The sequence below is a fragment of the Habropoda laboriosa genome, unplaced genomic scaffold, assembly GCF_001263275.1.
Source record: "Habropoda laboriosa isolate 0110345459 unplaced genomic scaffold, ASM126327v1 scaffold67, whole genome shotgun sequence".
In the NCBI taxonomy this organism is placed as follows: Eukaryota; Metazoa; Arthropoda; class Insecta; order Hymenoptera; family Apidae; genus Habropoda; species Habropoda laboriosa.
In genome coordinates this window covers 1,308,204-1,321,434 of record NW_017100242.1, presented here as the reverse complement: position 1 = coordinate 1,321,434, position 13,231 = coordinate 1,308,204, and the positions used below count along the sequence as shown (strand labels likewise).

The window sequence follows — 13,231 nt, the reverse complement described above, 5'->3', positions numbered from 1 at the left end:
CTGGTCCGTTTCTTAGCTTCGATCCCTTTCAGAGACGTCACGCGTTTCCGGCTCACTGGCAACGTCACTTTTGACGATCGACAGCCGTTATTTCATTTCCACGATTGCGATTTGCAGTGAAACCGACCCAAAAATGCTCGACGAAAATACGATTCTTCTTTGTTCGATTCAGTATTTATAAGAAGTTGCTATACAGAGCTGAATGAAATTATGAGTTCGTTTCATTTTTAGCTAGTTGATTGTTAAGAATAGTATTAGGTCATCCCAACAATTCGTGTCGAATTTTATAATTTAGATCGATATTTTTAGCGAACCTTTAAATTTGATTTAAAAAAGAAAAAAGGAAGCAGCTTCTTATTCCACAATTTTCTTTTTTTGGTAACATCATTATGTCGTCGCTATAGTATTTCCTTGAATTTTTATTAAAATGTTTGTCGCTTTTGGCGCGAACTTATAAAATTCGCAAAACAAGTTTCGCAATCTTTATATGAAGAATGAATTATCGCTCCTTCTAAGGAAACCGCTATTTGTAGATTGGACAAAAGAGTAAAAAACCATTTAGTTACTAACTAATTGCAATAAAAATTGTTTTTAGCAATCAATTGCTGCTCCATTGCGATTAATCAATTAGAAACATCTCGTTTTCGTACTGTAGATAAATAACAAACAGCATGCGCAGAATAATAAAATTCTCTTGTAGGCATGAAATTCTGTAATCCCTTCGAATTGTGTGCTAACGCTAAAAAAACTTTATTTACACAGGAAAAATATCATTGAAACTAAATAAATGAAATCGCTGAAAAAAGGGTTCCAATCTGAAATATCTTCACGTTCTGGACGTTTATAAGCAAAGATATAGATTGACAAATTTAGGACTAATTAGTTAGAGTAATTACACAAGAGTGCTCAAACTTAAATTAATTCCCCGAGATCGCGCAAAGTAGAGAAATAGATCGACAAAATTAGCGCTAATTATTTTGAGCGATTACTCAAGAGCGCTCAAACTTAAATTAATTCCCCGAGATCGCGCAAAGTAGAGAAATAGATCGACAAATTTAGCGTTAATTATTTTGAGCAATCACTTAAAAGTGCTCAAACTTAAATTAATTCCCTGAAATCGCGCAAAGTAGAGAAATAGATCGACAAAATTAGCGTTAATTATTTTGAGCGATTACTCAAGAGTGTTCAAACTTAAAGTAATTCCCCGAGATCGCGCAAAGTAGAGAAATAGATCGACAAAATTAGCGCTAATTATTTTGAGCGATTACTCAAGAGTGCTCAAACTTAAAGTAATTCCCCGAGATCGCGCAAAGTAGAGAAATAGATTGACAAATTTAGCGTTAATTATTTTGAGCAATCACTCAAGAGTGCTCAAACTTAAATTAATTCCCCGAGATCGCGCAAAGTAGAGAAATAGATCGACAAAATTAGCGTTAATTATTTTGAGCGATTACTCAAGAGTGTTCAAACTTAAAGTAATTCCCCGAGATCGCGCAAAGTAGGGAAATAGATCGACAAAATTAGCGCTAATTATTTTGAGCGATTACTCAAGAGCGCTCAAACTTAAATTAATTCCCCGAGATCGCGCAAAGTAGAGAAATAGATCGACAAATTTAGCGCTAATTATTTTGAGCGATTACTCAAGAGCGCTCAAACTTAAATTAATTCCCCGAGATCGCGCAAAGTAGAGAAATAGATCGACAAATTTAGCGTTAATTATTTTAAACGATTACTCAAGAGCGCTCAAACTTAAATTAATTCCCCGAGATCGCGCAAAGTAGGGAAATAGATCGACAAAATTAGCGCTAATTATTTTGAGCAATTACTCAAGAGCGCTCAAACTTAAATTAATTCCCCGAGATCGCGCAAAGTAGAGAAATAGATCGACAAATTTAGCGTTAATTCTTTTGAGCGATTACTCAAGAGTGCTCAAACTTAAATTAATTACCAGTGATTATGCAGATTGATAAGGAAAACTCACGTCTGTCGATGAAGCGAAAGTTGCCGAAAAATCCGGTCGCATTAGACGGAGGTCCCTGTGTGTGCAATTCTAAAATAAGCGTAGATCTCGAACTGTAAAGAACCTGCGGGATGTCACGCAGATCTCCGCAAAGTACATCAGACCATGGGGTGTACTCGGAAACACCGGTAGTTTCTAAATGTAGAAACACTTTCAGAAAGTCACCACCGACGCAGCTGAAACATAAATCAGTTGTACACTGTTAGCGATCTCTTTGCGTTTACAAAAGGCGTGCATAATCGCATAAAAGCGTGCAATCTCACGAAACATATTTTTTCCCATTTACATACTTCCTATTTAGTTTAACTTCCGAAACAATTACTTCTTTCATACGCTTTTTAGGTAAAATATGCGACTGTACATTTCAAAATTATGGATATTTTAATACAGAATACTGTTTAGTTAAACGTCCGAAACAATTATTTCTTTTATTGAAAATTATTAATATTTTACTTCAGAATACTATTTAGTTAAACTTATGAAACAATTATTTCTTTTATACGCTTTCCAGGCGAAACGTGTGACTGACATGTGAAAATTATTAATATTTCGAGATAATAACAGAAGGACGTTACATAAAACGATGCAACGCGTTGAAAATAAATTGACGATACGGAACAAAACCACGTTACGAGTTAGTTTACTACCAATTAACCAAAACTTTACGGAAAATATTTTAAACAGAATTGTTGCGCAAATATTCCTACCTACGTCTAAAATTAAATAACAGAAAAGTTCACCGTAGTACGAAAATATCGTTAAAATAACTTATCAGCATTCAAAGATGATACGTTGAAAAATAAAACGTGTAATTAAATTAATTTTAATCAAGAAAAAATACTGTATTATAATATGCACGATTTCATTATCCTCCCGCTCATCTATGAATATTTTGTCACATTAATGAGCTTCGCAGCACACTCGACTTGTGCTAAAATACATAATATATCTTCATGCTACATTTCCTTAATCGTCGTGACATACACGGTCTAAATAATTTTTAACGCACAGACTTATCTCGCGAAGGTAACAATATATCACGAGCACAAGCTTGAAAATGGTATAAAAATGATGTTCGAGGGAAGTCTCTGCCGTTTTTATTATTAGAAGCATCGTTATTTACTCGGATGGAACGATAATAAAGTGCAACGAGTAACAATAGCGCGGGATATTTGATTCTTTTGTGAACTTGGAAGAAGAAGAAAAAAATGCAAGAAAGAATAGAAATATCCGGAACAAAAGAACGGCGAGATGGTGTGAAATTTACGCGCTGCAGAGCAAAATGTTTTCTTCATTTTCGAACGGAATGATTCCCATAAATTTCCATCGTATCTTCGAATCTAGTCAACGAATGCAGGTACGAAATGTAAATACGTAGATCCCGGATGAATGTAAAATTTATCGCGAAACGCCGGCCACTGGCAAATCTCTTTCTGCAAACGGAAAAGCTATGCGAATACATTGAAGGCCGGAAGTGGCGGCGACGAAACGGCCGAAACGGGTGTACCTTGTTTCGCGGGAGGAGGAAATTTTCGAGATTTTCTTAAAGAGTGTATACGATTTGTTCGCACGACTCACGCGAATCGTGAATATTGTTCGAGTAGGAGAGGGAGGAAGTGATTTTCTCGGTTATTCCAGAAGGTTGCGTTTGCGTCGTTAATTTACGAATCGTTCAGTTGCCAAAACCGAGAGATTGGTAATTAAATTTTCCGACGATACGGCCAAGGGGAGAACTTTGTCAAATTTCGTGTAAATTGGGGAAAATTTGTTTGAAATATTCATTTAATGGGATATTGCGGGATGCGAAATTACGATAGTTCTCCTTGAACGAACGAAAGCGATGGTTAATTTGAAATTTGCGGGGAAAGATTAAAGGTAATTGAATTTATGCAATTTTTAAAAAAATTTTACGGAATTAAAATTATTTTATGAATATATGGAATGGATAACTGATCGCAATTTTTCTCCGATTAGCCCTTTCGCGCGGGAAATTTGAATATGTAAAATGTGTGACGGACGATAAATTTATAACCATGGTTGCAAAATTTGGTTTATTAAATTAAGGTTGAAGTGTGTGAAGGATGAAATTAAGCACTAAATTGAGGTGGAAGTGCACCAAAATGCTCGAACTTTCGAAGGGTTAAGGATTTTTTTATTACAGTTTATGAATTTTATTAAATAATTTGATATTTGTTCACTTATTGCTCGGATTTAATGCAAACACAACTAGTTTTATCATCGTGCAAATGTTAGACGGAAAGGAATGTATGAAATTTGTTCGTTTTAACAGAGTACAACAATTATTTTACCTGCGTTTATGTTTCGTTCCAATTACGCCTTGAAAAATACACATACAAAGGGTAAATTATTTGAAATTCATGTTGAAGAACGATGCTATTTTTCATTGCCAGGCAAAGGCGTGCAATCATATCGGAAACCTCTGTTTCAAAGAAATAGTTACTCGTGCGTTGAAAAATATTTAAACGTTAAATGAAATATCCTTTTGTATCCTGGAAAGCAATTATACGCTGAAAGCAAACCTTTTCTACCCTTTGATTTTTTCCATTACCTTCTAACGGGATAAAAGGAATTAAAGGAAACATGATGAAGAAAAAAACAGCCGACGAATACAAATTGTACGTATGAAATGTGAAAATTACGAAAGAACGACATTAAACAAAGAGAAAAAAAAGTGGTTTTTTAAAATTCGCAATATTGTGTCAAGAGTTCAGAAAAGTTTCACAATTTTATGATCGGTTAGATATCCCCTATTGTTTGTACTTTCTCTTCTGTTAATTTCCAACGAAATATTAAGTTAATCAGTGTGAAAATACATCACATTCCCAAATGTAATCAATATTTTATTGGCAATTCTTTAAATTCACAATATCGTGTCAAGAATTCGGAAAAATTTCGTATTTTCACATTCGTTTAAAGGTCTTCTATTCCTTCTAATTTTCTTCTGCGAATTTCCAACGTAATCTTAAGTTAATCAACGTCAAATCGGTGTCAAAATATATCACCTTCTTAAATATAATCAATATTTCATTGGTAATTGTTTAAATTCACAATATCGTGTCAGTAATTCAGAAAAATTCCATAATTTCACAATCATCAAGAGCTCTCCCAATGTTTCCATTTCTCTTTTGTCAATTTTCAAGGAAATATTAAGTTAATCAATGTCAAAATATGTCACCTTCTCAAATATAATCAATATCCCATCGATAATTCTTTAAACTTACAACATCGTGTCAAGAATTTTCAAAAATTCCATAATTTCACAATCATCAAGAGCTCTCCCAATGTTTCTATTTTTCTTCGTCCGCAAACCTCCAGCGAATCATGGTTAACTTGATCGACGTCCAGACAGCATCTCGAATTTCATCGAATTCATCTCGATAACGGGCGATCCTCCCGACAAGGTGTATCAGATACCGGGGATCCGTGATACTCATAGAATGGCTAATTGACTAATTAGGCCCGGCAGCGAAATGGAACAGGTGTTCCAAAGTCCGACTGTACACAGATTACCGGCGGAGTTCACGTGTTTGGAGAGCGTTTCCGATCCCGTGACTTAAAGCGAATACAAGCCGAAATTAGCACAGATTATAATAGAGCCGAGGAGCTTACGAAGACGGGGGCCATATTCGCAAAAACAATTTGCCGGCTCGTTAGTACTTGTTAACGCGCGCGCAGTTCTACGGCGACGTTCATTAGCCGATCCAGCTTTCGTCTGCTTGAACCGCGAACTTGAGTCCTTCGGAAATTGGACGACACGCGAATACCATCGAATTATAATTCTCCGGAATTGGCACGTTAGAAAATGATTTCGACCTCGTACGGCGAACCCGCGAACAAGCTAATTACACGCCGCAGCAAACTTCGGCCGGAATTTACCGAGGCTTTAATGATCCCGTTACGCAACCTATTCATCACGAGCGTTCGCACGGTTTCTAATTAATTAGCGGCAGACCTCTCGTAATATTCCATTTGTTGTAAGTGTTGGCCGAAACCGGCCGCGATACTTCTCCTCTGTCGCTCGAACGGGAAGACAATTAGACGGCGAAAGGAGATGTTCTTAGAGAGACTGACTTCTAACGCGCTTCTTTGTGCTGCTGTGTAATTTGGCGAAGAAGTGTTCGCGTACTTGGTACAGTAGTGCACACATAAGCGTTCATATTTTTGCACATTTAAGCGTCCGTCGCTATGCCCGCCAATTCTTGGAAATGGGACTTCGGGGTGGAAACAAAGTAAGTCGATATCGACTCCTGAATGTGAACAACTGACACTTGATATATCGGTTTGGAAGTGACGTGGTGCAAATGATTACTCGCGAAGTTTTGTAACAAAAATATATTTATTGAAACGGTAACGTTTAACCTTTTAGATACGGTACGCCACTATAGTGGCTTTCGTGGATAGCACCAATTTGGACGGTACGACACTATAGTGACTTTTGTGGATATCATGATTTTGGACAGTATTATTCGTTTTTTGCTTTATTTCGCATCCTGGCAATATCGAAGCTGTCGTTGAAGAGTACACGTGTCAGGGAATCGTCATGAACGGTTTTTGTGCCATTCGCGGCCAGGCGCGCCGTCCCAGGGGTACCCACTTGCGGACGAGCGCGCCGTACCTAAAAGGTTAAACTAATTTTAAATGTAAGCGATATGATGCGCGTGCAGAGAAGGTCTACGACAAAAGGCCTCGTGCCGTTTTCGGGGCCTGTTTTGCTTGCCTTTCCGTTCACGCCACACTCGACCGTCAAGTGGGCTATGCGCGACGGTCGAACTATAAACAGAAGACGACTTAAAAATCCTTAAAAAACTGTTTTTTAGCTTTTGTTAAAATGTTATATTTCTGATCTGAAAGCTTTGATTGAACAAAAATCGATGTCGCCTAAACAAAATGTTTTGTCTCACAATCAGAACGCAAGGTCCCTGGGGACCGGCTGGGCGTGAACGGAAAGTCTACGGCCGGTCCCTAACGTGTTAAGTAGCCCCTTTTCCCTGGGAAAGTCCCAGGAAGTGGGGGTGCGGGAATGAGCTCGGAGAAGCTCGGAGATGTTTGGAAATCATCTCTCGATTTTTCGCCTCCAGGGCCAAGAGTCGCCAGGCCTAAGTGCGTGGGCCCCTCCGTGGCGGTCGCCACATCGGCATCCCAGTCAGACGCATCTCCTCTCTTTTCTTTAGTTAAATTCGCAAAAGACACCTCCCCACTTAAGCGTCCGCACTTATTCGGTCCCGACTGCGGACGCTTACACTACCGGCCAAAAGTTTGGAATCACCTCCCACTTTTCGTCAATATTAAATCTGCTGCTAATTTTTTATAGATTTGAAGTTTACCTCAATTCTACCTTCATCAATTGATTCGAATGATGAAAAATTCTCAAAGTCGCTGACGTTTTTCTGGAAATCTTTGTGCAAATTGCAATGCTCGGTGATTCCAAACTTTCGGCTGGTAGTGTATGTGTGCACTACTGTATATGTATTATTTTCACTGTTCTTGGAGTCTATAGGTGCTTTGAAGACTAGAAGTTAGCGAATGGCCGTTTTTGCTTTCGTGTGGAAACGAAAAATTCGTGCAGAAAATTTAATAGGTCTAAGGAAGACAAAATTTTAGAAGTATTTATCCCAAATGTGTTGGGAAGATTGTAAAAAATAACATTAAAAGGAGAAATCATGTTTCGTTATATTGTCTATTATTAGTCTGAGGATTTTTGTGCAAATTCATATTTTTATGAATTTAATTCAAAAAAATTGAAGGTAGATAGGTAATTGTTTTATTCGCTAAATATTGCAACGAGTGCTATATTTTCGGTTTATTTGTATATTTTTGATTATTACGTGCATTCTGTGTATTTTTGAGCCTTCCAATTTTAAATGCATAAAAGTCTGCAGTCTATCTGTTATACACGAAGAAGTGATCGCGTACTTATTATTTTCACTGTTTTTAGTGTCTATAGGCGTTCTAAATACAGAGGTTAAAAAATGACCATTTTTGTCGTCGTCTTGAAACGAAAAATTGGTGCAGAAAATTTACTAGTACCTCCTGAGGAACAAAAATTTCCTATTTATTTAAAAGGTAACGGGAAAATTGTAAAATTGCTAATTGAAAATGTCTATTATACAGTAAAAGCTTGTCGTGCCTTTTTCAGAATTCAAAATAAACCCGTCAAAGGGAGAAAAGTTATTTAACAGCATTAATAACAGAAAAAAGATCCAAATAACGGTTCATAATAAAAAATAACAACTGAAATACACAACTCGATATGCTGCCTGTAAAATTGTTCATTTCTCGCGTGTCGAGTTATAAAACGTATTTTTTAATTCGATTTCAGACGCAGTATTATAAACTGCGGTTATGCGTAATTTATATTACGCGAAAAATAACGTACGCCGGGCGCAATTCGCCGAGAGACGCGTTTTGGCTCGCGAAATATTTATGTAAATTAATACGTGACAAATATTCATAATTCATCAGTTTTTGACAATGCAGTTTCCAAGCAGGGAGAACAAAGGATTGTTGCAACGCTTAATCGAAACCTAGAATATTTAATAAATGTTAGTTTTACTAGTAAACCAAACAAAAACTAATCTCTTATTCGCTTGATGAATGGAGATACCGTTTCTCACACTGTTTATGTGAGTAAGGTGATAACGCACCCCTGTTAGATGAGGTCATCGGTGCCTCGTGTCACCGGCTCTGCGTGCCCGGTAGAGTCAGTCCTCTCAAGACATTAATAACAGAAGGAAGTCACTTCCGATGCGTAGAGGAATAAAATATCCAAGTATTAAAAGCTGAAGCAGTTTATTTAAAACCCATTTTCCCAACATCCTTTAATCGGTACAAAAGGAATACAAGAATTTGATAAAAATTTTCATTTCTATCGTAGCTGTAGCTTATGAATTGTACAGTCAGGAGATTGAATCTGAAATTAATGGAGAACTATTTGAAATTTTCACCTGTTGGTGAATTGTCACAATCTATTTACAAATATTCACTCTTAGAATACAAGAATTTGATAAAAATTTTCATTTCTATCGTAGCTGTAGTTTATGAATTGTACAGTCAGGAGATTGAATCTGAAATTAATGGAGAGCTATTTGAAATTTTCACCTGTTGGTGAATTGTCACAATTTATTTACAAATATTCACTCTGGCTATGCACAAGTGTACAATTGGTTGTACAATGTTGTGGCGCACGAATATTTGCTTGCAATCTGTTCGCTCTGGTTAACTCATTGAACACAGGAGTCCAATGTTTAGTTAATGTGGTTGATCCCTTTGGTTCTGATCTGTTTTCCATCTAATCTCGTCATTTTGATCTGAAGTTTCGATACAATTGAATTCTCGATACTGAATAATTCCATGTTGCGAATTTTTGTGGTTCAGAGAGGAGGAACATTTTTTTTAGAAATGAGTTCACCTGATGGAGACAAAGTTCCAGAATAATTATTGACGAAGTATGATGGGTTTTGCCTTGAATGGAACTGCAATTACTCCGCCAATAAATTTTATCGCATTCTCAAAAATTGAAATTTCGAGGAGCAATAACTGTGCTATCAAAATTAATTCCATTGCATTTACAGAAATCGAAATTTCAAGTGGCAATAATAATGCTACCAAAATAAATTATATTTCATTTTCAGACATCGAAATTTCAAAGGGCAATAATAATGCTACCAAAATAAATTATATTGCATTTTCAGACATCGAAATTTCAAAGGGCAATATTTATGCTATCAAAATTAATTCCATTGCATTTCCAACAATCGAAATTTCAAGGGGCAATATTTATGGTACTAAAATAAATTTTGTTGCATTTGCAGAAATTGGAATTTCAAGGGACAATAATTATACCATCAAAATCACTTGTATTGCTTTTTAAAAAATCGAAATTTGGAGGGGCAATAATTATGCAACCAAAATAAATTCTACTGCATTTCCAAAAATCAAAATTTCAAGAGGCAATAGTTAAATAAGATCTACAAACCTGAAAAAGGACCTTTAACAAGACGCTCTCCTTTCACACCGTCAAACCACGTTATCAAAAAAGTTAAATATCTCATACAAAGAGACTGCGCCAGCAATGCAAATGAGATCAGCAAAAGCACCGAACAGAAGAATAAGCGGATAGGAAGCGTACTATCCCGAATTTCCCAGTGAACAATGGCGAGGGACTACAAAAATTTGCGATAAGAGTCGCCTATTTTGCACGAGATTCGTCACAATCTGTACAGTATATATCTCGTAGAGCGTAAAAAAGGTGATAAGGAAGAGCTCCGCAAAAGAGAGAAAGTATCGGACGAAGGATAGAGGAGGAATGCAAAAAGGAAGAGGGTACAAAGAGCCGAGACGTATACAGGAGGAGAGCAGGGGAATCGTATTAAGCTCGTCGCTTAATTTCCCAAACGTATTTCCGGGAAGACGCGAGACCCATCACGGTTTCCATGCTGTTAAGAACAGGGTGTTGCTTCACGTCACTTAACATCTGACATCGTTACCTGAACCAGCAGAAATTGTCCATCCCTGTAGTTTCTTACGTGTCAAGTGGTTAGGCTAAGATGGACAAGGCTGCATGGAGTGTGACAGTATCTCGTTGCTACGGGGGGGAACAATACGTGGTCAACCCCCTTTTGCGAACGAATTTACAGGCGATATCGACGGTGCGAGAGCACAGGCTATCAGACGCGTGAAATTACATATCCCCCCGAGACAATCACCTACCCTCAGGTAGAATGTAGAGAGACTTTGTGGCGCTGGGTTAACGAAATTTCGTCTGTAACCAAATTCACTTGAAATTTAATGGTATGCTGATTTGAAAGATTATTCCTGCGGACAGTTTGCAACGTTTCTGAAACATTCCCCGTTCTGTTGATTGTGTTTATTGGTTATTTTGCACAACGAGCTTTTTTTAGAGTTTCGCTGGGATTCGAATGAATTTAGTAACTTAGATTGAAATTAGATTCGAGATTTTGGTTCAAATGTTAACTTAAAAGTATTAAAATATTTTTGGAGGCTATTAAATTTAGTAACTTAGATTCAAAGATTTTGGTTCAAATATTGACTTAATTATTCAAATATTTCTGGATGCAATTAAATTTAGTAAGTTAGAATTGGTTTCCTTTACGTAAGGTTTATTATTCCTCGAATTGCAGAATTGCGAAGGTAAATGTCCGATGATTAGCATAAGTGAGCTTCTAAAGGAGAAGCATATAAAAAATGATTACTGTATAATACAGGAATTTTAGCCTGAAATATGCTCGCCGTTGAGTGAAACAGTGCTAAGGGAAATGGTTCCTTTCAGTAAACGCGTTCCATTTGTGCAACGAAAGGCATAATATAAAATATTATATCGCTGCACCGTGAAATTATTCAGCGTACGTTCGAATTCCTACACACGTTGTTTAAAATGATCGTAAAAAAGTGGTTGTCAAGTATTCTTCCGAATGCGATATTACACGTAAGTTTGATTAAAATGAGAGATTTATACTTGGAGACCCTTCTTTATTAGTCAATCTTTCATACCTTTCGTAGCAGCGGAAATAATTGAAATTTGCATAATAAATGGATCCTCCTTATCTAATAAACGAGAAACCACTTTACTGTGAAATATTCTGATAAATATTGTGGAAAATGAATACGCAGATCGAGCATATCTGCTATCAATTATCGAGGTACAGCTGATTCTTCACGCTGGAACGCTTATTGAAAGGAAAGTGACACATTATTAACTGTCAAACAGTTCCACGGGGACGTGTCTTAGTATGTAATTAGAAGGTATTTCAATCTGCAACAGGCTGTCGATCATTTGTCGCGCCAAATGATCCATCTCGGTTAGCAAGGAACGTTATCAAATATTAGCTCACTCTTTGACAGGACTCTCTGAAATCGTGTCAATAACGTCGAAGTATCATTACAGGGTGTCCCGTTTAAATCGAATATATTTTGAAACTGCTAACGTTACCGACAGGACGTTTCGTACAAGAGTTGAGTGCTTTCGAAGGGAACGTAATTTCACACGAGTAGCTTCTTCATAGGTGAATCTTATTTTCAAAGATTTAATTTTTTTACAGGAGAATCTTATTTTCATAGATTTAGTTTTTCAATAGGAGAATCTTATTTTCATAGATATAGTTTTTCAATAGGTGAATTTTATTTTCATAGATTTGGTTCTTTAATGGTACTGAATATTTTTAAATGCACAAATTGATTCCGCTCGTCATTTCTTATGAAAAGGTAATAAACTCTTTCCGCCTGAGATATTTTAATTGAAACTTAGATTTGGCTTTTTAATGGCACTATGTATTTTTGAATGCTGACCATTTCTTATAAAAAAGTATTAAGCTATTTAAACCAAAAAGTCCTTAGCTTACGAGGTATTTTAATAGAAATTCGTTGAATATTATAACATTGAAAATTATAGCAGTTTCTAAATATTTTGTCAAAAAAAAAAATGGGGTAATAATGGTATGAAACGTGAAGGAATTAGGAAGTGACTTTTTAAATATGATAAATACGGGTTGAAATTTATGAATAAACATATATACGCGATTTAAATCACCGTCGTTTGCCATTTAGACGAGTATTAATTGTTATAATTGTATTCAAAATACAAACACCATTATGCGTAATTTAATACCATTTCAAACAGTAAAACGCAAGTGGTACAGAATCATGATTATACAAACATTTCCCAGGCAAATGAGTTCTGACACGCGCCACTACACGTAATCCTATTTTATTCATATCCGTAATGTTTGATATACAAGGATTTGTGTTAATATTATGATAAGCAACTACATTAATGTAACAATATAATAATTGCTTTAGGTAAAATCAATGTTTTAATTCTGCTGCGTTATTTAAAACAATCCCATGCTAATTTACGTTAAATACTGCCGAGATTGTAAATTTCCGCAATGTTCGCGATAAACACAGATTATGTAATTCTCGTGCGTTCGAAAATACGACGGCGAAGTCGTGAAAGACTTCTTTTACAATTAGTAACGAAGTGCGTTTTCCACATATTTCTATATTTACCAAAATTAAATTTCTGAAATTTATTCATACTCTAAATTATTTTCAAATCTTGAAATATATGTATTTCTATATTTACTAAATTTCTGAAATTTACTAAATTTATATGTACCGTAAATTATTTCCAAATTTTCATGTTTTTCAATATTTACTAAATTTACTAAATTT

At 36.0% G+C, this 13,231-nt stretch overlaps 1 protein-coding gene across 1 annotated transcript in view; it reads right to left on the bottom strand.

Moving 5' to 3' along the window:
• The window catches only part of LOC108571899 (deleted in malignant brain tumors 1 protein-like), a 229,537-nt gene that overhangs the window by 97,679 nt on the left and 118,627 nt on the right, over positions 1–13,231 (bottom strand). Inside the window, exon 3 of the mRNA XM_017934057.1 lies at positions 1,982–2,196. Within this exon, the coding sequence (XP_017789546.1) occupies positions 1,982–2,196 (215 nt within the window). The remainder of the gene's footprint in view (positions 1–1,981; positions 2,197–13,231) is intronic.